The 26,131-nt window shown below is 45.4% G+C and overlaps 1 protein-coding gene across 1 annotated transcript in view; it reads left to right on the top strand.

Moving 5' to 3' along the window:
* Window positions 1–630: 630 nt before the first annotated feature.
* LOC124594548 (protein bicaudal C) overlaps window positions 631–26,131 on the top strand; it is a gene marked incomplete at its 5' end in the record, with an annotated part of 146,258 nt that continues 120,757 nt past the window's right edge. Inside the window, one exon of the mRNA XM_047132920.1 lies at window positions 631–706. Within this exon, the coding sequence (XP_046988876.1) occupies window positions 631–706 (76 nt within the window). The remainder of the gene's footprint in view (window positions 707–26,131) is intronic.

Here is a 26,131-nt window from a genome sequence, read left to right as displayed (position 1 = left end):
AATGGTCAGTTTTTGGGATCTTTTCACGATATTCAGACTACGCGAAAGAAAACAAGAGATCAGATAGGCTGGCAGAACTTCCTCTCCTCGTGGAACGATTTTCGCTTTGCTTTAAGGAAGAAGGGGCTGATAACCTCTTAGTCTGGTCCCTTTCAAGATCGTTTTTCAGTAATCTTTGAAGTTAGCCATTAAGGGTAAGCCAAATGGAATGAGACGTACTGAGCCATGTCTGTCGTTCGTAATGAACTGTAGTGTTGATGTACTTCAGATTTGTAATAACAATTTGGGAAATTCCTGTCTTTCAAGATCTCCAGAAAATAGATAACAGGAGTAAATCCTCTTTACAGCATTTACTCCAATAGGAAAGAGTATAGGCTACGAATAATGCACTGCTGTTTCCTGTTCTAAAATCTAAACGTGAGATAAAACTGGGACTTCCTTCATGCTGTGATTTAAAAGTACTGACCCTTAAGAGTTTTCTTTCTGGTTAACGGGTATCTCAGCAACAGGTTCTAAAAATAAAGTAACTTTTCCTGATTAGGTTAATATTGTATATCTAAACTGTAGAATTCGTAACATACAAGACGCATTATTCTTAATTATGTGAATCAATAAGCATAACTGGTATTGTTTCAGGTTATGGAAGAAACTTGTACACACATATCGTGGCCTACCAGGCTGAAAATAGGAGCAAAATCTAAAAAAGGTAAGAGACAAAATATAAACTTTAATTTCAGGGTCTCTTCTCGCTAGCCTACAAGTCAATGACGCAGATCTTTGGCAACGATAATCGTACGCCTCTTTAACTGGATAAGACTCCAAAATGGGCCTCGTTCCCATTGGTAAATAATGCGCGCTTAGTGTTAAATTTGACGTAGAGAAGTTGCTCTGAACTAAAAGTAAGAGAACTGCCGCCGAACAAATTGTTACTTGGAGATATTCTTGTACAAATTAAAATTGCAGCGACATGCATATATCCCAGTGACCAATAAGTCACAAAATATAATCCAAAATGTAGGTAGAAAACATTTGATCATGCGAACATCCGCAACTGAGAATCGCTTCAGTTACCAGTAACTCATTCATTGCACGGCCGGTTTCGAAGCCTAATCTTCAGGCAGCATCAAATAACTGAGACATACGTATCTGGAGGTCGGGCCAGTCAGTCACGGAGGGACAGGTCGCACTTACGTCAAATTTCGTGTTGCGCTGTCAAGGCGGACGCAGCGGTTGCTGGTCCTAAACTCCCACGCGTTCGTTTGGCATGGGTGGGATCCCGTGGCTGTCCCGACCGCTACATTTGTCTCCGTAATTACGTGGTTGCACTCAAGATAACGCATTAGACTTAAAAACCGGATGTGTCATAAATATTACTCGCAACTGAAACGGATTTTTTGTTCTATCGAAAATGCAGGAATCAGTGGCCATTGTGACACAGAGAGAAGTGGAAAAGTGGCTGTAAAGTATAAGCTGAATGTGTCTAATTCGTGATGTGTATATGATACTGTTTCACCTTTGTCACACATTAAAAGGTTACGGTCAGCACTTCCGAAACTGACATGCTACTGAAATGCGTTAACTTCTCCGTTGACATAATTCACATACTCTTCTCCCCAGAGTAAGAATACAATCTAAGAGCTTACCCCTGTGTGCAGTAAGCAATTACTGGACTCACTAGGCTTACTGGTCAGTCCAGAAGCACAGTTTTTGTACTGTATTTATACTTTCAAAAATGTAAGTTTTGACATAATTGTCACTTTATTTTGCTGTCGAGTATGATGGCAACAGATTATATGGTAATTCAGGGCAAGCATTTGGTTCTATGTGAGCTGGCTTTAAGTGATAAAACATGACGCAGCTCGGAGCTCGAAATTAATGGAGCATATAAAGTCTTGCTGTGTCGCGCGTGCAACATTTCGATCGCCAGGAGAAACTCGAGCGCCGAAAGACGAATACGGGCAGTAACTAGCGGGAAGGGAAAAATTTTTGATGGGGAGAGGGAGGGGGGCGGGGGTTACGTGCAAAACGTACCAGTCAGCTAAGCACTTAAATTTGCAGCATCCGTTACAGCAGCCTACATAGAGATGCGCATCTAACAATAGTGGACCACTACAATGCGGACGCTGACTTGTCATCTCGGCCGTTTGGACCCGCAGCATCACTGCTACTAATTTAAATGTAACGTTCGTGGCTACCTGCCGTCTGAAGCGTGGAATCCCTGCACTTTGTTTCGGCGCTGACGGAGAGTCCTCTAGTACGAGAGTTGTCCCTCGATGGAAAAAGCCAGCAATAAGAAGAGAGGAAAAGAAAGTGTGAAATGGGCAGTTCAGCTTTCCGAGCCTGCAAGAGGTAATAAACATAAATTTTCCTTACACGCTATGAAGGTCTCACTAATCGTAAAACGATCGCTCTTTCCTTCAGTTAGTCGTTGTGGTTTTCATAAGTGGTACCGAGATAAGAGTTAAGTCGGAATAAAATCATTGCAAACAGCGGTTAGTAGACTACAAATTACGCAGGTGGAAGCGAAACCTACCTAGACGTGTTAGAACTGATCCAGCCATCGCATACACATGTGAGCTTTCCGTAAAGGCGTGTAAAATAGCCAGATTGGTTTACACACTTAAATCCATAGATCCGTAACAAGACAGGTGGAAGATCAATGCACGATAGGTTAATGCGCCATCCAAGCGTCAGGTTGTCCTTAGCGATGCGGAAATAGTGAATCCTATATATTTCTTTTCATGCATTAGATTGTAAGCATTGAAATGTATACATATTTACGTAAGATAAATTTGCGCTACTGTAATCGAGGATCGTAGAAAGACTTCAGAGGCATACCTACACTTCTCATCGAAGGACTGGAACGTAACCGAAATAGTTAGGTAACATTCGTGTTATGTGAAATGGTCATTACATCAGTGACTTTCGTTGGAGCAATACATACTACAGAGTGTTGGCCTCTACGAATTCCTTCAGGTATGTCTTAAACCGTAATTTACTGACAGAATATTCTTATAGTTGCCGACAAGCAATTTAAATTGTTACTGAATAATTGACACGTTTCTGGGCAAAAGTGAGCAACTTAGTCTTCAAGACTTTTGATCCTATTCCTGGTGTTAATTCCATTAACTGATCCGTAGGTTCGAATGAGGTGTATTACTCGAAACGAATTTTATTGTATGGTCTCAAAGACCTTTACTTAAAAAGGGTGTAAGATGAGTTGTTATATGAACACGAAAATCTTTTGCTTGGCTTGATTTGTTAACTCGTTTAGCGTGTAACATTAGGAAATGGAAATAAACTGTCAAAGCTTTATGTTCACGTAGCCCATGCCTGACAATATTGCAAATAAATATTTCTTTAGGTATTCCAGCAGCTAAGCAACTTTCTCCTCCTAATTGAACTCGTCATCCATGAATTCAATCAGCTGAGACTATTACTAGTTCAAAGCTTTCACGGCCCATAAATTTTATCATGTTTTTGGGAGTTGCTGTGCTGATCTGACAGATGTTGGTACTGAGGAAATTTGGTAATGTCTTCAGTCTGTGTGTCTCAGTTGCTTGCAAGCAACATACAATTTTTGCTGCAGTGGGTATCCGTTTCGGGCTGACGCGCCCATCCCCAAACCAGACCTAAAAAGTACAGAGTACGTGCCGTACAATAATTTTCACATACAGTATGCATGTACATATTGCAGGTACTTACATGCTTACAGACATACCTCGTCATTAACCTAACAAGTCGCACAATATCGTGCCATAAAGTACAAATACTTCCTGTACAAAAGCAAACTGTAGGCAGTAAGTGCTCTGATATTAACTTGTGTCCACAGTTGCACCTCACGCAAGAAAATTGATAAACTTGCTTCCAGTAGTCAACAGGACACCTTCGTAGCTGTCGGCTGTCTTAGTTTTCTATGGTGTTGCATCACCCATTGCCGTTTACTGATAACACTTTCAAAAAAGTAGAAAAATTTCAATTTTACGTTATAGGAACTGTTAACAATTTTGTTTTACAAAATAACGTAGCAGCCAAATGATACAAAACCAGGAGGTGACGACATAGCTCGCACTCATGTGTACAACCTTACATTTTTATTGTAGGGTACAGTATCAAGCATTCCACACAGGGAGTCGGTGCTAAAATCTAAAATTCGCTTTCCTTGTAGTGTAAGTTTCCACATACTGTCTAAAGACCTAAGGTGGAAGACAGAAGAGTCACATCTTTTTCAAATTAATTTATGCAACCTTTGATGACAAACTGCAGTTCCGCAACAAACAAACATCAAACAGCACCACATTGAGCATTGCCCGACGTAATCATCATCCATGGCACGAAGGCAGGATTTAAAGCCAAAACGTTATCTTTACATTGATCGTACATATGTAATATTGAAGGTAAAAGTATTATATATAAATGCCGGTAGAATATCACAGCGTATGGTTACATTACAAAAAAAGCCTGTTACAAATAATATGGTAATCAGGACGTGTGCAGATACACATTTGAATAAGTGTATCAGTTACCTATGCACGCAACATAAGTGTGCTGGTAGTACATCATATGCCTTTCACTCTGAAAAGGAATAACCATAAGTGCCACTGACACAAACAGCACAGCACATTTTGCGATCAATGCGTACCGTACCATATCGTACAACGTTATGGAATCGAACTCCTTACCGCCTTTCGTTTGATGCGCTAAAAATTTCTTAATAAAACAAAATCACCTCACACATGACGCCTTCCTAAACTTAAAAACACGAATAAAGTTATTATGCGCCAATTTCTATGCGTAGTCCTTGCGACATCAGGCCGTATACACTGGAGAGTCAAACTGCTACACCTGCCAATAAAGTGTAGTGCCCCTGGCGACAGTAAAGTTCGTTAAGCCACTAGAAAGTTAGCACATATGTATGTATTCGTTGGCATAATTACTCTCTCTCTCTCTCTCTCTCTCTCTCTCTCTCTCTCTCTCTCTCTCTCTCTCTCTCTGTGTGTGTGTGTGTGTGTAATTTTTATAACACATTCATATTTTATGCATGACACCTCGTAAGAAACAGATTTTGTTTTAATAACTGATATTTAGTGCATCAAATGTGTGTGACCAATTTCCGGCACACGTCGTGATGGCGCATGTTATTTGTAACCTGTTCTTCTTTAATGTAGCCCTATAAATTGTAATGTCTCTTATAATTTGTGTTCAGTATTTACATTTTAAAGACATCAAGGAAGGAATTGGATTGCGTCTTGAAAGCCTTGGATCAAGTCAATCAGGAGGCTCCGTATATGTTGGCTCCAGAAAAAATCACTCTATATCTCACAACTTTTATTGAAAGTGCGATCTTACGGGTTATCAAACAAAATTTTGTTCTGGGTTGAGGATCTGTTCGTAGACACAGCATACTATCTGGTATGTCAATTTTCCGAAAGAACGGATACAAGGTTTGGTGCAGGGAAATGTAGAGGGACCCTTAATGTTCTAGTTATTTTAATGACCTGTCAGACAGTATTGACAGTAACTTCAGTTCTTGCAGAAGTACTTAATTACGATCAAGTAAGCTTCATAAATATGAAGTAAAATCTTCAAAAGATTGCGAAACATTAAGAGTGGCAACTCATCTAAAATGATCGGAAGTTACAAATAGTGCACTCTCCACAATGCAAAAAAGTGCTATACAATGGCAATGGGCAACAAATGGAATCGGTGAACTCAAATATCTAGTGGTAACAACTTGCAGGGATGCAAAACGGAAGGATAGCATAGACTCAGGGATAAAGCAGATAGCAGACTTCAGTTCACTGGCAGGATACTGGGAAATCAGTAGGCTATTCTAAAATCGTTTGTGTACACCATCTTACAATATTGCTAAAGTGTGTAGGAACCATACAAAGTAGAACCACTAAGAGATACTGAATATACAGGGTGGTCAGGAACATACTGGAGAGCTTGTAAGGGTGTTGTATGGTAGGTTCTGCTTAGAAATAATTACCAAAAAAATTAGACAAGTTGCGCCGTTTGTCAATTAGCGTTGAAGTCAGTCAGGCCGGCGCTATCGTCCCGCCAGATACGGTTTCGCAGAGAGAGAGAGAGAGAGAGAGAGAGAGAGAGAGACTCGACATGAGACGGTAGTAATAATCGAACCAGAGCCAAAAGCTTGGTAGTCTCATGCGCTGTCCTCTACGCCAAGGCATGGGAAACCTTTGGTGACCCGCAGTCCTGGTTCATATGTCCTTAAGCTCGCGGGCAATGTCACGATGCGTCGTGAACGATCTTTCCCTACGTTTTACCATAGGTGTTCTAAAAGTTTCCACTGCGAACTTCTGAACGGCATTAGTAAAGAAACAATGTTCACGACACTTAACGAAATGTAAATAAATAAAGATTGGATTCGAGGACCTCGAAATATCATGGAAAAATAAACGCATATATGTCACTAAAGTCACTAGTGGCAACATTAAATTTAAATTACCTTCAGTTTCAATAGTGGCAGTTTTCTAACATGTCGATAGTGGGTAAGGCTTATTTAATGATAATGAGGATACACAAAACTAAAATACGGTAGTGAGGCAGGCAATTTAGCTGACAAGCAATTAGGACTAACTTTGCTATTTTTGGCTTGAAGAAGCTCGTTAGCGTCTGTCAAATTCATTGTGTTAATATCCACAAATACGATCAAGAAGAATTTTTGAAATATTTGTCCTAAAATACCTAGGATGACTAATCGCACAGGTATGGGTTTGTTTTAGTAGCACTAGGTACATGCAATGCGAGCGCCTGCCGCTCTCTCGCTGGCCGGACCTGACCATCTAGCTGCCGGTTGCCCACCTGACCCACGGTTTGACAACCGAGACTTATTGTATCTGGCACGCCGCTTGAATCTGGACGTGCAACGGTCTGATCGGCTAACTTCAATGTTAGTTAACGCGGAACCGGCGCGACGTACCTAACTTTTTTAACAGAGTTCTCAGCACAACCTATATTCCAACATCCTTACAAGCTTTTCAGGCTTACTGATCCCTCTGTATACGGAGTGGCAGTATGAATGGTCACAGGTTTGTTCGAACCGTGGGATAGCGTCACTGAGAAGCTGAGAGAACTAAACTAGCAGGCGCCTGAAGAAAGACGCCAGGTATCACACGGAAGCCTACTTGCAAAGTTTCAACAACAAATGGTAAGTGAAGAATCCAGAGCTATTCTTTAGCCCTGCGACGTATCGCCCGCATAAGAATAAACAAGACGAGAATAGACGACTTACTCCACGCACTGACATTTAAGCAGTCATTTTTCCTGCGCTCCGTAAACAACTGGAGCGGGAATACACAGTACAATCTGGAACTTCGTGCAATTGCTATGAACTTAGTGGAGTGCGGAGAGCGGCTGCAGATACTCTGATAGGCCATGACACCTCCCAATATGGTGTCGAACCACCACCTGCCCGACATAGCGCAGCAGCTCGACATGGCATGGCATCAACAAGTCGTTCGAACTCTCTCGAAGAAATATTAACCATGCTACCTCTATAGCTGTCCGTAAACGCGGAAGTGTTGCCGGTGCTAGATGTTGTGCGCGAACCGACATCTCGATTATGTCCCATAATTGTTGGATGGGATTCATGTCTGGCGATCTAGGTGGCCAAATAATTCGCTCGATTTGTCCAGCAAGTTCTTCAAACCAGTATCGAACAGTCTTGGGCCAGTGACATGTCGCATTGTCATCCATTATAAAAATTCCATCGTTGTTGCCTGCAAATGGTCTCCAAGTAGCCGAACATAACCACACAAGTCAATAATTACTTCAGTTGGCTCAGGGGACTCAGTGCATTCCATGTAAACACAGCTCACCCCCCCCCCCCCAGGGGGTCCACAACTCTTTTGTGGATACGTGCGTGGCGAGCACGGGGCCCCGAGCCATTGCAGCCTTCTCTCTCTCCCGGGCTGCATTTCCTTTCCCTTCCCCTCCTTTCCCCTCCATACCCCTTTCCCCTCGCCCTCTCCTCCCCCTCTATTGGTGTCCTTGCTTATGTTGGCCCCCGCTATCCTCCTGGTTCTGTTGGTTTTACACTCCGGCTTTGTTGCGTAATCATCTCCTCCTTTTGGCATTCCTTGGTCCCCCTCTGGGGTTTGACCTCCATTCCAAAATTTCTCTTCCATAGTGTGAGCCACTTGGGGAAGAGCACCTTACCTAGTGTCTCCGACGTGTGCCCTCCTAGTACATTCCACCTTTTCTTTTACGTCGTTGTCTGATGCTAGGGTGCATAGCCAGCACGGTAGCCAGCCCGTGTGGTGGGGTCGCTATGTACCCTTTTGGTTGAGCCCCCTGAACACACAGGGATCACACTTCTGATACCTGAGCTGTGACCTCCTCATGCATGCCTTGGAGTGGTTGCTCGTCATCCTGGAGCATCGGAACTCCCGGCAATGGCCGCCGTGCCAGACGGCCCTTGCTGTGGCTGGGTGGCGCCCGTGAGGAGAGCCCCTGATCGGAGTGGGTGGTATCAGGGCGGACGCTATGCAGATGAAACGCATACGGGTGCAAAACTCTGGCCGCTCTTCTGCGGCCGTCTCTCTGCGTGGTACTGATTCCTCAAGTGCTGCTTCTCTTGCCCCTTCGGCCTTCCCTTCCGTGGCTACCCCCTGGGAGGAGGGTCAGGCCCGTCGTCTAGGGGCAAAACCTTTCCCCCGTTATCTAGTTTGCACCAGGACTGATGGAGATACTTTCACCAGTGTCAAACCTTTATTCTTTGTGGAACACATTGAAGACAAGTTCGGCGAAGTGGACTCCCTGAGCAAGATGCGGTCGGGTTCGTTGCTGATAAAAACTGTTTCGGCTGCCCAATCTGCGGCCCTTCGTGCCTGTACCCATCTTGGCACAATTCCCGTGTCCATTACCCCTCACCAGTCTCTAAATATGGTACAAGGTGTGATTTTTCACAGAGACCTCATCCTTCAAACTGATGAGGAACTTCGGGACAATCTCGGACGGCGGGGTGTTCACTTTGTTCGGCGTGTTCAGAAGGGTCCTAAAGATAATCGTATTGATACTGGTGCCTTTATCCTGGCCTTTGAAGGGGATACCCTTCCTGAGAAAGTTAAGATTATGGTCTATCGCTGTGATGTGAAGCCGTACATCCCACCTCCTATGCGGTGTTTTAAGTGCTTGCGTTTTGGCCACATGTCTTCTCGCTGTACCCAGGACCCTCTCTGTGGTGACTGTGGACGTCCACTCCATGAGGGGAGTGCCTGTGTTCCCCCTCCTGTATGTGTAAATTGTCATGGTAGTCATTCTCCACGTTCAGCAGATTGCCCAGTCTATAAGAAAGAAAAAAAGATACAGGAGTATAAGTCCCTTGATCGTTTAAGCTACACAGAGGCCCGTAAGAAATATGCACGATTGCACCCTGTGTCCATGACATCTAGTTACGCCTTGGTTACATCTTCATCCCTTCCTCCCCCTTCCTTACCCCCATCCCGGACCCCTCTCCTTCCCCCCTCCCCTGCGGCTCCCACACCTTCTCCTCTGGGCGCTGCTCCCCCTCCCCAGCCGGAGAAGTGTCCCACTCCTTCGGCGTCTGCCGGTCAAGGGCGCCTCTCCCGGGATGCCCCTTCCCGGCACCTTCCAGGTCAAAGGTCTGCTGCAGCGCGGCGACCGCGAGAGCCGCGGTCTATCGGCCCCCAGGTCGCCCGGTCTCTTTCTGTTCCTGATCTTGCTGCAGCTGGCTCCATTATGCCACACAGCCCTCCTCGATCTCAGCCTGAAAAGAAGAAGAAACATAAGTCCCGGGACAAAGAGACTCTGGTGTCACCGGAGGTCCCTTCCCCGACTTCACAACCGGATTCTGACCTGTCGTTTATGGATGTCGCCCCCTCCTTGTCGGTGACGGGTGGGGACCCGGCGGTATGACTGGATTTAGCGTGTTCAGCCCTCATTTAAACCATCGTTCTGTGGTTCTCCAATGGAATTGTAATGGCTACTATCGTCACCTTCCGGAATTGAAACCCCTTCTTTCGTCCTACTCAGCAGCTTGTGTGGTTCTACAGGAATCTCATTTTACTGATGCTCACTCACCGACCCTCCGTGGGTTCCGTGTTTTCTGTCGAAATCGGGTCGGACCCTTGCGGGCTTCTGGTGGCGTTTGTACGTTGGTCTGTACAGACATTGCTAGCACGTGGATTCCTCTCCAAACTACATTGGAAGCAGTTGCTGTTAGGGTCCACTTAGACTCTGCAGTCACAGTATGCAATCTTTATCTCCCTCCTGACAGGACTCTTACACCTGCTGCCTTAACCACCCTTCTTCAGCAACTTCCTCCTCCCTTCCTCCTCCTTGGGGATTTTAATGCTCATCATCCTTTGTGGGGCAGTGCCTTTCCATCTAGACGAGGTCTTCTTATAGACCAATTTATTGCAGACCACGACCTGTGCCTTCTTAATGATGGCTCCCCTACTCATTTCAGTGCTGGTCATGGTACCTTTTCTGCCATTGATCTTTCTCTTTCTACTCCCTCTCTCCTCCCTTCATTACACTGGTCGCCACACGACGACCTTTGTGACAGTGACCATTTCCCGTTGATTATCACGCTCCCTTCCCGCTCCCCGATGGAGAGGTTACCTCGTTGGTCTTTCCACCGCGCCGATTGGCCTCTATATACTGCACAGGTCGAGTTTTCTCCCTCTTTGTCGGGTTGTATTGATGACGTCCTACGTGACGTGTCTGACGCGATTGTTCGCGCTGCTAACCTTGCTGTCCCGCGCTCATCTGGACAATTTCGTCGTCGGCAAGTCCCGTGGTGGAGTACGGCCATTGCAATTGCCATCCGTGATCGCCGTCGAGCTTTGCAACACTTTAAGAGGCACCCATCTGTAGCCAGCCTTTCTACCTTAAGCGCCTTCGCGCTAAAGCCCGTTATTTAATCAAACAGAGCAAGCTGATATGTTAGGAACGATTCGTTTCTTCCCTTGGTTCCACTGTCCCTCTGTCACGGGTATGGGCTACACTTCGCTCTCTCCAAGGTTGCCATCGGCAGTCCACCCTCCCAGGCCTTCACCTCCCAGATGGCATTTGTACAGACCCATTAGTTCTCGCAGAACATCTTGCGACCCATTTTGCAGTGGCATCAGCGTCGGCCTCCTATCCAGCTGCTTTCCTTCATCAAAGACAGCAGGCTGAAGCTGTCACCTTATGTTTCACCACTTGTGAGTCAGAATCTTACAACGAACCTTTCACTGAATGGGAATTTCTTTCTGCTCTATCTTCTTCTCACGATACGGCCCCTGGCCCAGATTCCATTCATAACCAGCTGCTTCAACATCTCAGTGCTCCACAACGGCACCATCTTCTTCGGGTGTTTAACCGTATCTGGCTCCAGGGTGACTTCCCTTCTCAGTGGAGGGATAGCATTGTGGTTCCTGTCCTTAAGCCTGGTCAGAACCCCCTATCTGTTGACAGCTATCGGCCAATTAGTTTGACCAATGTTGGTCGTAGGTTACTTGAATGGCTGGTAGCCCGTCGGCTCACTTGGGTCCTCGAATCTCGGGATCTATTGTCCCCTTACCAGTGTGGCTTTCGAGAGGGACGATCTCCAATCGATCATTTACTTCGCTTGGAATCCGCAGTTCGGCAGGCTTTTTCCCAGCGCCGCCATTTGGTTGCAGTGTTTTTTGACCTTCGCAAGGCCTATGACACGGCCTGGCGCCATCACATCTTACTAACCCTTCATCAGTGGGGTCTTCGGGGCCCACTCCCGATTTTTATCCGCCAGTTCCTGATCCATCGGTCATTCAGAGTTAGAGTTGGTACTGCTTTTAGTTCTCCACGGACCCAGGAGACGGGCATCCCACAGGGTTCTGTCTTGAGTGTCCTTCTTTTCCTCATTGCTATCGATGGACTTGTGGCCTCTGTCGGTCCCTTGGTCGCCCCTGCCCTGTATGTGGATGATTTCTGCATTTGGGTTAGTTCCTCCTCGATGCCATCTGCAGAACGGCAGCTCCAGGTGGCTATACGGCGTGCCTCTGCATGGACCCTCTCCCACGGGTTTCAATTCTCTCCTTTAAAATCGCGGGTGGTCCACTTCTGTCGCCGTACTATGGTCCACCCTGATCCAGAGCTCTATCTCGCTGCACAAAGATTGCCTGTGGTTCCACAGTTTCGTTTCCTAGGTCTTCTTTTCGACAACAAGCTCACTTGGCTGCCCCATATCAGACTCCTGAAGGTAGGATGTTTCCGTAAACTCAATGTCCTTCGCTTCCTTGCCCACTCCTCTTGGGGTGCGGACCGTTCCCTCCTCCTCCGTCTTTATCGTGCTCTAGTTCTGTCACGTTTGGACTATGGTTGTCAAGTTTATGGTTCAGCTGCTCCTTCCACGCTGCACGTGCTGGATCCGGTCCACCATCGTGGTATCCGTTTGGCCACCGGTGCCTTCCCTACTAGCCCTGTTGATAGTCTCCTGGTTGAAGCTGGGATCCCCCCCCTTTCTGTTCGGCGGTCCCAGCTTCTGGTGTCTTATGCCCTTACTATCCGTTCTTCTCCCGCTCATCCTTCCTATTCTATCCTATTCCCAGACCATGGACGTCGCCCGCCTGACTCCCGCCCTCGGGCGGGTTTACTGGTTGGACTGCGCCTTGCGTCTCTTAACCGTGATTTTCGGCTTCCTTCTTTGTCCTGTCTTCCTCACTCCCTCCCCTCCACCCCTCCTTGGTTAGTTCCTCGGCCTCGAATTCGGATGGATCTCCGCCGCGGTCCGAAAGATTCCATCCCCCCGGTGGTGTTCCGTTCCTTTTTCCGCCAAATTTTATGGGAGTTTCGGGATGCTGTTGTTTTTTACACTGATGGCTCTAAATCTGCTGATCATGTTGGGTATGCCTTCACGTCCTTTGTTGGAACGGAAAATCATCTACTGCCACCCTCATGTGGGGTGTTTACTGCGGAATTGATGGCAATTTCCCGGGCCCTTACCTTTATTAAACAATCCCAACACAACCGCGTTTTGTTATGTACGGACTCGATGAGTGGCCTTCTTGCTATTGACCGGTGTTTTTCGCGCCATCCCTTGGTCTCTGCCATCCATGACCATCTCGCTGATCTTCACCGTGCTGCTTGTTCCATTGACTTCCTATGGGTCCCGGGCCATGTGGGTATCCCGGGTAATGAGCTCGCTGATCGTTTGGCTGGGGGAGCAGTTACTTACCCCCCATTTTCTGTAACCCCTCCTGCAGCGGATTTACGGCTTCACATCAAATCCCACTTTGCAGAGTCATGGGCCAATTCTTGGGAGGCTACTCCACTGTCTAATAAACTTCGTGCCATTAAAGTGAATCCAGGCCCATGGCGTTCTTCCTTTCGCCTCTCCCGCAAGGATTAAACCACACTGTGTCGTCTCCGCATTGGCCATACCAGGCTGACCCATGGTTTCCTTTTGCGTGATGAGCCACCCCCGCTATGTGGTTGTGGAGCCTTCCAGTCAGTGGCCCACATTTTGGTTGAATGCCCCCTTCTTTTGGCTCTGCGTGCTAAGTACAGACTCCCCCACACTTTACCTTTGATGTTGGCTGACGATTCCCGGATGGTCTCTCTGGTTCTAGGTTTCCTCCGGGAGAGTGGTTTTTATTCTCAGTTTTAAAGTTTTTAATCTCCCTCTGGTGTTGGGGCAGGGCGGTGAGTGTTTGGGTGTCTCCCACTGTAGGCAGTGTTCAGAGATTCCCGATTCACCTCCCTGACCGGAATCCTCTTTTCTTTCCCTTTTACTCTGTTTTTACCCCTTCTTTTTAAGGCTTGGTTAGTTTTTCTATTCCCATACGTACTTTCTGCATTATAGCAGTTGTACCTTTTAAGTCACAGGTGGTCTTGCCTATGCTGCTTCAGCATAGTGTTGGGTTCGTTCTCTTGCCAACTTCCCTCATTTGTTTTTACTATTGACAACGTGACTGCCCTTTTACGTTTCCCCTTTTTCCGTTTTCTTGTTCTGACTTTTCTGAGATGTCCCGTTAGCAGAATGGAGTCTATTTGAAACAAGGGACTGATGACCTTGCTGTTTGGTCCCTTTAACCTCAAACAACCAACCAACCAACCAACAGCTCACACCATTATACAGCCACCACCAGCTCGCTCAGTGCCTTATTGGCAACTTTGGTTCATGGTTTCGTGGAGTCTGCGACACATTCGAACTCTACCATCTGACCGGACCGCGGTTTTCCAGTCGTCTGGGGTCCAATCTACATGGTCGCGAGCCCAAGAGAGGTGCTGCAGGCGATATCATGCTATTAGCAAAGACACTCGCGTCTCGTTGTCATCTGCTGCCATAGTCCATTAACGCCAAATTTTGCTGCAGTCCTAACGAATATGTTCGTCTTACGTATCTTACAGTTATGGGATTATTTCACACAGTGTTGTCAGTTAGCACTGAAACTGTAAGCAAACGCCGCTACTCTCGGACGTTAAGTGAAGACTATCGTCCATGGCGTTCCACGTGGTGGGAGGTAATGTCTGAAATTTGGTGTTCCCGACACACGTGGACCTCTGAATGTTGAATTCCCTAATGACTTCCGCAATAGAATGTACCATTCGTCTAGCCAACTATCATTCAGCGTTCAAAGTCTGTTAACTCCTCTCGCGCGGCCATAACCACATCGGAAGCCTTTCCAGGTGAATCAACTGACTACAAATGACAGCTCCGTCAATTAAATGCCCTTTTATGCCTTGTGTTGATGTAACGTTCGGTCGACGACGATGTCGCTGAAACTGAAGCCCGGAGTAGGGAAGAGTGAGGAAGGAAACAGGCAGTATGTATCTAAGTGGATTAATCTCTTTGGTCCTAAGCGATTTGACAGGAAATGAAATCGAAGTTCATCTCTCCGTGATGGGAGTGCAGTGTGCTAGCCACTGCTCCACCCAGTTCGGCTTCTGAAAACGTGTAAATGCATAAAGGTTTTACAGTATAGTTATATTTATCAAATACAAGAAATAACTGGGTAACGGTGGGCAATCGGCCACTTAGCTCTTGAACTGAGACAACTAAAACTGTGCTTAGAGGTGTAGAATCTTCCACAAGCCATACACGTAAATTTCCAGCAAATGCTGCAGTGGTTTGCGCGATGGGCTACAGCTGATCACTGCGCTATCCTGCACCGAATGAAGCATCACGGACCTATAATTAGATGTGGTTTATAAGAGACAGTGTACGATATAATAAGAAGCATCCCCTGCCACGTCATCTGATCAAAAGTATCAGGACACCCTACGAAAAGCGGAATTGCCCGCTAGGTTGCACCGCAAGCAGACTCGCCAGTATAAAATGAGGCGGCAGTACGGTGGTGTTAGTATAGAGGCTAATAGCAGAAAGGGCTGGTCCGCAGAACTCTGACTTCGAACATGAACCAGTCATTGGACGTTGCCCGAGTAACAATTTTCAACCTGTCTAAAGGTGCCAAAGTCGAATGATGTGATTGCGAACTAGAAACGCAAAGGAATAACCACATCTCAACAAAGACCAGGCAGATATCATGTGCTGAGACAGGATCGTCGAGCACTGTGATGGGTGACTGAAAAAAAAATTGCATGAAATTAACGGAATGGATCACTTACGAGTTCCACAATGCTACCGGCAGTCAGTCCAGCGTCATTACAGTTCGTAAGCAGCTAAAACGAATGGATACGGATACAGTGGTCGAGAAGCTCCTCATAACCCACACATTTCTGTAGTCACTGCTAAGTGACGCTTGAGATTGTGTAAAGAGTGACACCACTGGACAATGGATGACTGGAAACGAGTGATTTGGAGTGATGAATCACATTGTGCCATTGGGGAATCCGATGGAAGGGTTCAGACATGATGAATTCCTGGGGAACGTTACCTGCCGTCGTTTGTAATCAACAGTGAAGTATCGAGAAAGTGATGTTAGGCGATCGGGTGGTGTTTGTTAGGTTGTCGTGTCTTTATTGCCCTTCAGAAAACGCCAAATGCAGGAGGACAACACATTTTACAGCTTTGCTTACTCTATACAGTAGTGTCACAGTTCAGAGACATGTCTGTATTAACATGACAACGCATCCAGTCACAGCAACATCTGTGAGGCGTTGGAAGCAGCATCTGTGAGGTGGTGGTTTGTAGAAAACAATTTTTGAAATGGATGGACCCGCCAAGAGTTCAGACGTGGACCCAACGGAATACCTTCGGGATAAGGTAGAAAGTAGATTTCGCTCCATACCCCAGTGACCATTGTCACTACCTTCCCTAGTTTCGGCTCTTGGAAAGAATGGGCTGCCATTCCTCGACACACCTTTAGACATCTCTTCGAAAATATCTCCAGAAGAGTTCAAGCAAACAAAGGCAAATATTGGACATACCCATTGTTTGTCTGGACACTTTGATCAGTAGTGTATGTAGAGGTTACTTCCTGTTCCATTCATGAGGGAGGATGCGAGAAAATGGAATTGCTTAAGCACTCTGTTATTTGTGTAGTATTACCTTAGTTTCAAAGAGCAACGCCTTATGGACAGAAGGGAAACTCCGCCCTGAAATCATGCTGGTGGAATTTTCGAAGAAAGATTCGGTGCGGGACTGTGTTTAGATTCTACAGCACTGATCCAGCGAAACAAGTGTGCAGTTATTCGCTCTGTCCTTCACAATATAAATTATCTAAGATTCCTTTTTCAACCTAATATGGATATTTCACTTAAACATTATTTCAACACTTGACATGTAAATGTTTTGTAATCGTAAGGAAGCGTTAAACTGTACTAGAAAATTTACGTACTTTCAAATTGATAGCTAGCTGCCAAACATCGCGCCATATTTTGTCCAGATTGGAATTTTTTGTGCAGATTGGAATTAACACTGGTGAGATGTTAGGATCTTGTCTGTTCAGCCTGTAGTTATGGCCACAGCGTTCGAGGCTGTTACTTCAAAAACTCAATCCTCCGCAAAATTCGTGTTCTTTCTTACACATTGATGTCAATAGACAACTTTGCAGCTGACGTGCGTACAGAGATGATGGTGCATGTGGGTAGTTCTGTTTTTACTTATCTAAAACGCATGTTAAAAGTTTGCAGGTTTCTTACCTAAATCGTCTTCTATGAGCTGTAATAATAGTCCACTGCGTATCATTAGCAGCGGAGAGGAAGAGAACCCTGACTTCCTCATTGCGGACCACTGCTCGGCTTCTACCACTTACAATCTGTTCCGAAATCAGAGTATGTGGTGTGTGATCTTAGCTAATCTACGCTCACATGTCTCTGGGTAAGAGTCGTATCGCACTGAAAATAACGTGCAAGCCATAAATAAGTGGCTGTCTAAAGCTTCATTCATCTTAAATTAACTCGAATCAGGTCAGTCGGATGTAACGTGCGAAACGTAGGAAAATTTGGCGACAATTTTCCGTCATCTGCATCAGAATATTAGATTCGTTACTGTTAACAATAGCTCTCCATTCATGCTGCGGCAGGGAAGTCCTTCATTTAAAGAAAAGAGCGTGCTCGTCTGTTCGGACGTCTTCCTGTAGCCGCACGTCCTACCTATACCTTTTTTTTCCTACCGCTCACTTTTGTATCTCTATTAATAGTAGAATTTTCTAACCGCCCACTGGTTCCACAGTATTGGTGATTCATAAAGTAGGAAGTAACTTTTAAATCATAAAATTTATAATGTGGACGTGCGGCAAATTTAAAGCTAATAATAATTACCATAGGCTTTGTCAAGATTTTGTGAAAACTTACAGAAAAGTTCTTAAAACCCCCTACTGCTCATCACGAAAGCTGGAATGCCCTCTAGTGGTCGGTAGGGACAACGGTACAAATCTTCATGCTTGAAATACATATACCGTGCTCTGCATAGCCATTTTTCACTCTGCGCGCATCATGAACAGTGCTGGGTTTCTAGTGCTGTACAATAAAAGATCCATATTTTTTAAAAGTTGAATGACGCTGTAATTAAGTTCTCAGATGCATCGCTGCCCTTCGGAACCAGTCACTTTCTGTATGCAAACTGGCGCAAATGTACCCTACAGCAGACTGATTCAAAAATGTTTGGCCAGCAGGTAGGACGCACTCCTCATAAACCACTGAAAAGGACAGAACTGCCTCCACCATATTTCGCCGTAGCTTTCTATAGACGAAGACATACCCTGATTTCAAACTTTCCCATAAACTCATGAGCCAGAACATTTAGACCACTGGCCAGCGTGAGACTGAATGCGTCCTGGTGGTGGTGGTGCAGATTCATGACGAAGTAAGGAAAGAATGTAAGCGGAAGAGAGACGAATGGGCAGTCGTTATAGCGAAGATACGGTCCGCAAAGGCGGAAATCCACTGATGTGTTTTGAGAAAGGGCACATTGATGTGGCACTACAACTGGAAACGGGGATCTCTGAAACGGGGATGCTGGTCTCTCGTTGCACTGCAGTCGTGAGCACCTATGTCGCCCGTTGCACTGCAGTCGTGAGCACCTATGGAAAGCAGTTGAAGGAGGGTGAATCCACAAGTAGGCCGTATGGTATTGGATGACCATGTCTCACCACAAAACGTAGGTCAGTAGATCCCCCCACTGTGTAATCTGGGAGAGACAGCGATCTGTAGCAGATCTGACAAGAGTGCAGTCCTGATGCAGGCACAAGTGTTTCGGAGCACACCGTTCAAAAGCCGTTTCTGAACACGCAGCTCCACATCACACGATCCCTATCTGTTCCTGTATTCACCCAACATCATCGGTTATGATTTCAGTGGGAACACAGTTTTCACCGTGGATCAATAGAAACTTTTTGCTTGTCGAATGAATTGCTTCTGTTACATTAAGTGGATATGGTTGCGTCCTTACATGCCGTCAGCCAGGCGAATGGTTGCACGACACATGCATTGCGCCGCAGATACAGCCTGGCAAGGTTGAATTACGCTGTGGGGTACATTGAGTTGGGCTTCCATGGGATCTGTGGCGATAATCGAAAGCATCATGACAGCAGTGAACTACAAAAACATTATTGTGGACTACCTGCATCGCTCAGTGCTTGAACTCTCCCCCTGTGGCGATGACATCTTCCAGTAGGATAACTGCCCGTGTTGCAAGGTCAGAAGCGTGCTACAGTGGTTTGAGCGGTATTATAGCGAACTCCCATTGTCCTGTCCAGCAAATTAGCCTGGGCTGTACCGATTGGAACACACGGTCCCCGCTGCGGGCTCATAAACTGCCATCCCATAATTTGGGGAATTTCTTGACCTGTGCGTAGACATCTGATGCTATATACTTCTGAAATCCTGTCAAGGACTTCTCGAATCCATGCGAAGCAGAATCTGTTGATATAGGGGACAGGTGATGGATAATATCGGAAATAATGAATAGCATTGAAAAGTTTAAATTATCGTTGTTGTTGTTGTGGTCTTCAGTCCAGAGACTGGTTTGATGCAGCTCTCCGTGCTACTCTATCCTGTACAAGCTTCATCTCCCAGAACCTACTGCAACCTACATCCTTCTGAATCTGTTTAGTGTATTCATCTCTTGGTCTCCCTCTACGGTTTTTACCCTCTGCGCTGCCCTCCAATGCTAAACTTGTGATGCCCTGATGCCTCACAACATGTCCTACCAATCGATCCCTTCTTCTAGTAACGTTGTGCCACAGATTTCTCTTCTCCCGAATTCTATTCAGTACCACCTCATTAGTTATGTGATCTACCCATCTAATCTTCAGCATTCTTCTGTAGCACCACATTTCGAAAGCTTCTAGTCTCCTTTTTTCTAAACTATTTATCGTCCACGTTTCACTTCCATACATTGCTACACTCAAACAAATACTTTCAGAAAAGTGGCTAAATCAATACTCGATGTTAACAAATTGCTCTTCTTCAGAAATGCTTTCCTTGCCATTGCCAGTCTACATTTTATATCCTCTCTACTTCGACCATCAGTTATTTTGCTCCCCAAATAGCAAAATTCTTTTACTACTCTGTCTCATTTCCTAATCTAATACCCTCCGTATCACCCGATTTAATTAGACTAAATTCCATTATCCTCGTTTTGCTTTTGTTCATCTTGTATCCTCCTTTCAAGACACTGTCCATTCCGATCAGCTGCTCTTCCAGGTCCTTCGCTGTCATCGGCTAACCTCAGTTTTCATTTCTTCTCCATGGACTTTAATACCTACTCCGGACTTTTCTTTTGTTTCCTTCATTGCTTGCTCAATATACAGATTGAATAACATCGGGGAGAGGCTACAACCCTGTCTCACTCCCTTCCCAACCACTGCTTCCCTTTCATGCCCCTCGACTCTTATAACTGCCATCTGGTTTCTGTACAAATTGTAAATAGCCTTTCGCTCCCTGTATTTTACCCCTGCCACCTTTAGAATTTGAAAGAGAATATTCCAATCAACATTGTCAAAAGCTTTCTCTAAATCTACAAATTCTAGAAACGTAGGTTTGCCGTTCCTTAATCTATTTTCTAAGATAAGTCATAGGGTCAGTATTCCCTCGCGTGTTCCAACATTTCTACGGAATCCGAACTGATCTTCCCCGAGGTCGGCTTCTACCAATTTTTCCATTCGTCTGTAAAGAATTCGTGTTACTATACAATTTCCAATAAGAATAACGCCCGCAAGCAAAGTAGCGCTTCAGGGAAATCTAACGGGGTTCAACGCAGCTACTTTTGTTTCTAAATGTTACTAAATAAACCATGCGCTGGTATTGTTAGTTCTTGTTTTTTCTGCACTCTGAATAAGTCTACGTAGCTGCGGCATGCGATATAGCTGGCATTTCTGTGAGATATGCTACGGAAGGGATCAGAGAACTTTAAACTCCAAGAAAATTGACTATAGTTAATTTATACGGTACAGACGTTTGGCGTAAGGTCATGGACTACGAATATCTGAGGAATTGTATGCGCGAGAAAAAGTAGCGCCAACTATTAAATTCTATTACATGCCAAATAACAGATAAGAGGATCTGTGGGTTATACGAAGTTACGTTAAACTGAATATAAGAACACTTAGCTTTGTGAAAGTAAAAGCGGGCAAAGTTTGAAAGATTTTATTGAAGTATAGTAATGGACCATAGTCTTAGCTATAATACGTTTGAGCGCCAAACTATAAAAATCGCGGACATTTTAGTTGCCGTAATTGCTGAGAGTAATTGTAGGTAGCCGTCCTCAGCCATCCTCCATTTCGCCAAGAAGCACTGCTGGCGGCCAATCAACCAGCCAATCACTGGCGGCAGGAGCTGCCCCCCCCCTCCCCCCCCCCCCCCCCAACCTATGGATTGGGGTCTTCTGGCTGGCTGGATGCCATTCCACGCTGTCAGCCACAGGCTCTCAGCAGTTGATAAGTTGACGGTAACAGTGGTGAGATTCCTCATTTTTCGTCCGCCCTATGCCAATTATCCATTGGAATAACCATGGAATTTGCTCAAATTGGAATGAAGTGTTGATCCTCTTAAGATCCTATTCCCCGGTCATCTTATTCCTTCAGGAAACAAAGCTATGCCTCCATGATCGCTTTTTCCCCTCATTTCTAATCATTCCTGTTTGATCACCCCTCTGTTGCTGCCATTCTGTCACATGGGAAGTTCAGATTCTTCTCCATGATACTATCCATTATCACCGAATCCACTTACACAGTTCACTGTACATCCTTCCCTTTTCTGGATTCGCCTTCACTTTTTGTACCATATACATTCCATCATCCACACCAATGGCAAGAGCTGATCTCCTTCATTCCCTTGGTCAGCTCCCACCACCTATTTGCTGGTTGGGGACTTCAATGCACACCACCCACTTTGGGGATATGTCCTTGTCAGTGTGCATCCCTATTGTTTGGCCTCTTCCACCAAGTGTATCTGGTTCATGTCAGCACTGGGAACCTACATTTTTGTCTGCCTCCATGTCAACCTACTCTCATTTGGACCTTTCGGTAGGTACTGTTCGGCTAGCTCGGCACTTTGAATGGTTCACTGTTGCTGATACACATGCGAGTGACAATTTTCTATGTGTCCTTAAATTATAGTCACAACTGCTACCTATGCACCCAAGATGCTGGAAGTTTGCCCTAGCTGACTGGACACTTCTCCTCTCTAGCAACGTTTGATGACAGTCAATTTCCTAGCACCAACGGAATGCTGAGTACCTCATACCTCCCCTTTTGTCTGGTGCCCCCCAGTTCCTTGGTGGCATGAGGTGTGCTGTGATGCAATACGTGAGCAGAGACATGCTCTTTACGTTTTCCACCATAATCCTACATTGGCCAACTGTATCCGCTATTAGTAGTTAAGTGTGCGATGCCATTGCATCACCGACCGAGGTGGCGCAGTGGTTAGCACAATGGACTCGCATTCGGGAGGACGACGGTTCAATCCTGCGTCCGGCCATTCTGATTTAGGTTTTCCGTGATTTCCCTAAAATTGCTCCAGGCAAATGCCGGGATGGTTCCTCTGAAAGGGCATGGCCGACTTCCTTCCCTGTCCTTCCCTAATCCAATGAGACCGATGACCTCGCTATTTGGTCTCTTTCCCCAAAACCAACCAACCAACCAACCATTGCATCAAATGCAATAAAAATAAGGCAAGCTGGGATTTTTTCACCAACTCCTTTAATATCTTCAGTCCCTCATCCATTGTTTGGAGCCGAATCGGACAGATATCTGGCATGTTCAGTTTCTCATCAACCTTTTGGGCTCACCATCACGCAGGATACCTTAGTGGACCGAGTCGCAATCTCTAACTCATTGGGTCAACACTTTGAGATTTTGAGCTCTTCTAATTACCCACCAGCCTTTCTTCTGAAGAAACAGGTAGCAGAAGAGCGACCTCTTGCTTTCTCCTCTCAAAATCGCGAAAGCTATAATGCCTTTTTTCTAGGTGGGAACCGACAAGCACACTCCTCCTCTCGCTCTTCTGCTTCGGGACTGCATGGTGTCCACGTCCAAACGTTTCTGCATCTATCATACCCTAGTCTGTGCTATCTGCTTCGCCTTTATAATAGACTTTGGGTCGACAGTATCTTTCCAGGGAAGATGGTGGGAAGCTATCGTCATTCCTGTTCTGAAACCTGGAAAGGACAAACATCTCCCCTCCAGCTATCGCCCAATCTCCTTCATGAGTAGTGTTTGTAAGGTTTTGGAGCATATGGTAAATTGCCGTATAGGCTGGTGGCTGGAGTCCTGAAACCTTTTAACAACTGCCCAATGCCGTTTCGGAAAGCATTGTTCGGCAGTTGACCATCTTGTCGCTCTCTCCACTTATATCATGAACAATTTTCTCAGGAAACGCCAAACGCTAGCTATATTTTTTTATCTGGATAGGGCATACGATACTTATTGGAGGACAAGCAGCCTCTACACACTGTTCTCTTGGGCTTCCGAAATGGACTACCCGTTTTCATCCCTGAATTTATGAAAGAGCGCACATTTAAGGTGTGGGTGAACACTTCTCTATCCTGTACTTTCTCCCAAGAAAACGGGGTTCCCTGGGGCTCCATCCTAAGTGTTGTACTGTTTGCCATCACCATAAATCCATTTACAGACCGTCTCCTTCCCGACGTCTCAGGCTCCCTCTTTGTCGATGATTTTGCGGTCTGCTATAGCTCTCAATGGACCAGCCTTCTTGAACAACGTCTTAAAGGATGTCTCGATTGCCTCCACTCACGGAGGATAGAAACCAGGTTCCAATTTTCTCCCTGTAGGACAGTCAGTGTAAATTTTTGCCATCATACGGAGTTCTATCCGCCTTCCTTACATCTAGGCCCTGTTGACCTTCCATTCACGGATGTCACCAAATTCTTGGGACTTAAGTTTGACAGAAAACTGTGTTGGTCTTACCACGTTCCATATCTTTCGCCTAATGTCTGATCCTTCAACGCCCTCAATGTTTTGTGTGGTACCTCCTGGGAAGCGGACAGAGTGGTCCTCCTCCACCTATATCACACCTTAGTGTGCTCAGAATTGGACTATAGAAACCCAGTTTATTCCTCTGCATGGCTGTCTATTCTTCGCAGTCTCTCTCGCCAGCCGGAGTGGCCATGCGGTTCTAGGCGCTAGTCTGGAGCTGAGCGACCATGACGGTCTCAGGTTAGAATCCTGCCTCTGGCATGGATGTGTGTGATGTCCTTAGGTAGTTAGGTTAGTTAGGTTTAATTAGTTCTAAGTTCTAGGCGATTGATGACCTAAGAAGTTAAGTCACATAGTGCTCAGAGCCATTTTTTCTTCGGCTTCTCCATGCTGTTCACTGCCGTGGATTGTGTTTAGTGTCTGGAGCTTTTTACACTAGCCCTGTGGAGAGCCTTTAAGCTGAGACTGCTGAACCTCCAATGTCCAATCAGTGAGCTATCCTCCTGAGTTGTTATGCTAGTCACCTGTCTTCCATGCCTGATAATCTGACCCATGCCTTTCTTTTACACCACCTCAGACTTAGCGTATGCAGCCAGCCCTTCCTCTCTACCAACAGAGTCCACTTCTTTCGACTGCTACATTCACTTTCCTTTCATTTTCCAAAAACTTTCTTGACAAATGGAGGTAAGATGCCACCTTGGCTTCACCCCGGACCTGCCTTCTTTGTGACCTTCATCAGCTTTCCAACGATAGTACAACCCCCACTTCCCCCACAGTTTATCATCGGGCATTTGCTGCTCTATGCGCACAAATGGAGGATGCCACATTTATTTACACTGACGGCTCCAAGACCCCCTTTGTTGTTTAGAGTTTCTATACTACTGATGACACCCCTATTAGATTTTAGCTTCCCAACCAGTGTTCGGTTTTTACTGTGGAGCTTTATTCTGTTCTCCAGGCTGTACAATATATCTGTCGCCATCAGTGGGTACAGTATATTACATGCTTGGATTCGCTCAGCTCTCTTCTCAACCTCAAAGATCTTTATCCCATCCACCCTCTAGTCCACTGGACTCAGGACTGCCTCCACATGCTCCACTTTGGGGGCATCTCTGTGGCAGTCCTCTGGATCCCAGGGCATGTTTGTATACATGGAAATGAGGAAGCAGATATAGTGGCAAAGGCTGCTCTCTCTTCCTCGATCCGCTGTTAGCGTGGTTCCCTTTGCCGATCTGCAGAGTGTTTGTCATGTTGCTCTTTTATGGCACACAAACTAGTCTGCACTCTCGCATAATAAATTACGGAACATAAAATCTTTTCCCTGTGCTTGGGCCCCTTCCTCACTGCCTCATTGTCAGGAGGAGGTAAGTTTAACTATACTCCACATTGGGCACTGACTTTTTAGCTATCAACATTTTTTTAAGTAGCAGTCCTCCTCTGCTTTGTCCCCAATGCTCTCAAATGTGGATGGTGAGACAGCTTTTACTTCTGTGCCCCTATTTTAATCCACTATGCACCTGTTTGCAGCTGTCATCTAATATATCTTCCCTTTTAGCAGATGACACACACTCAGCAAATTGCATCCTTGAGTTAAGTGTTAGGGAGATGACATCGGTCATTTGAAGCTCTTTTCAGGAAAAACACCCCTCCCCCCCCCCCCCCCCCCCATTCAATAGCACTTTTCTAAGGTTACCTTTCATTTTTAGTTTCCCTTCTCCTTGAGTTTCACTCCCATTTCTGCTGATTTAAATTCCTGTTTTCACTCTTGACTAAGCCCACAAAATGGTCATTTATAGCCATAGCTGTTTTGTGCCCTAGAACCGTAATAAACAGAACTTTCTTATTTATGATGACGTGATTATGTATCCTCGGTTGTAGATAAAATAGAAATGGTAAGTGTTTTGTTTGGTCCATGGGAGGCTGTTGTAGAAATGCCCAAAAATCTGAAATGGCAAACTCTTAAAGATTGACAGAAATTATCCTGCAAAAGTCTAATTAAAAGAATTTCTAGAACCAGTATTAAGTGAAGAATCTGGAGATTATTTTCATCCCTGGTATACATTGCTCCCATAGAGATTAAGACAAAATTAATTACTACATTTGCAGAGACATGCAAGTATTCTTTCCTCCCACACTATTTACACAGCTGGGATGGAAAGAAAATGTGATAACCCTGTCGTGCACATAAGTGGTTTGTAGAGCGTATATATTCATTTAACTAATTAACAATGATTGAAAATGTAATTAGGTGGATGAAAAATCTGCACACCTAGTGTGACAGGAAAAACACGCAAAGTTAAATGTACAAGGTTTAGTAGGCAGTGGCTCCTCATGGCAGA

Source organism: Schistocerca americana, chromosome 2, assembly GCF_021461395.2.
Source record: "Schistocerca americana isolate TAMUIC-IGC-003095 chromosome 2, iqSchAmer2.1, whole genome shotgun sequence".
Taxonomy (NCBI): domain Eukaryota; kingdom Metazoa; phylum Arthropoda; class Insecta; order Orthoptera; family Acrididae; genus Schistocerca; species Schistocerca americana.
This window is presented reverse-complemented; position numbering and strand designations above follow the sequence as displayed.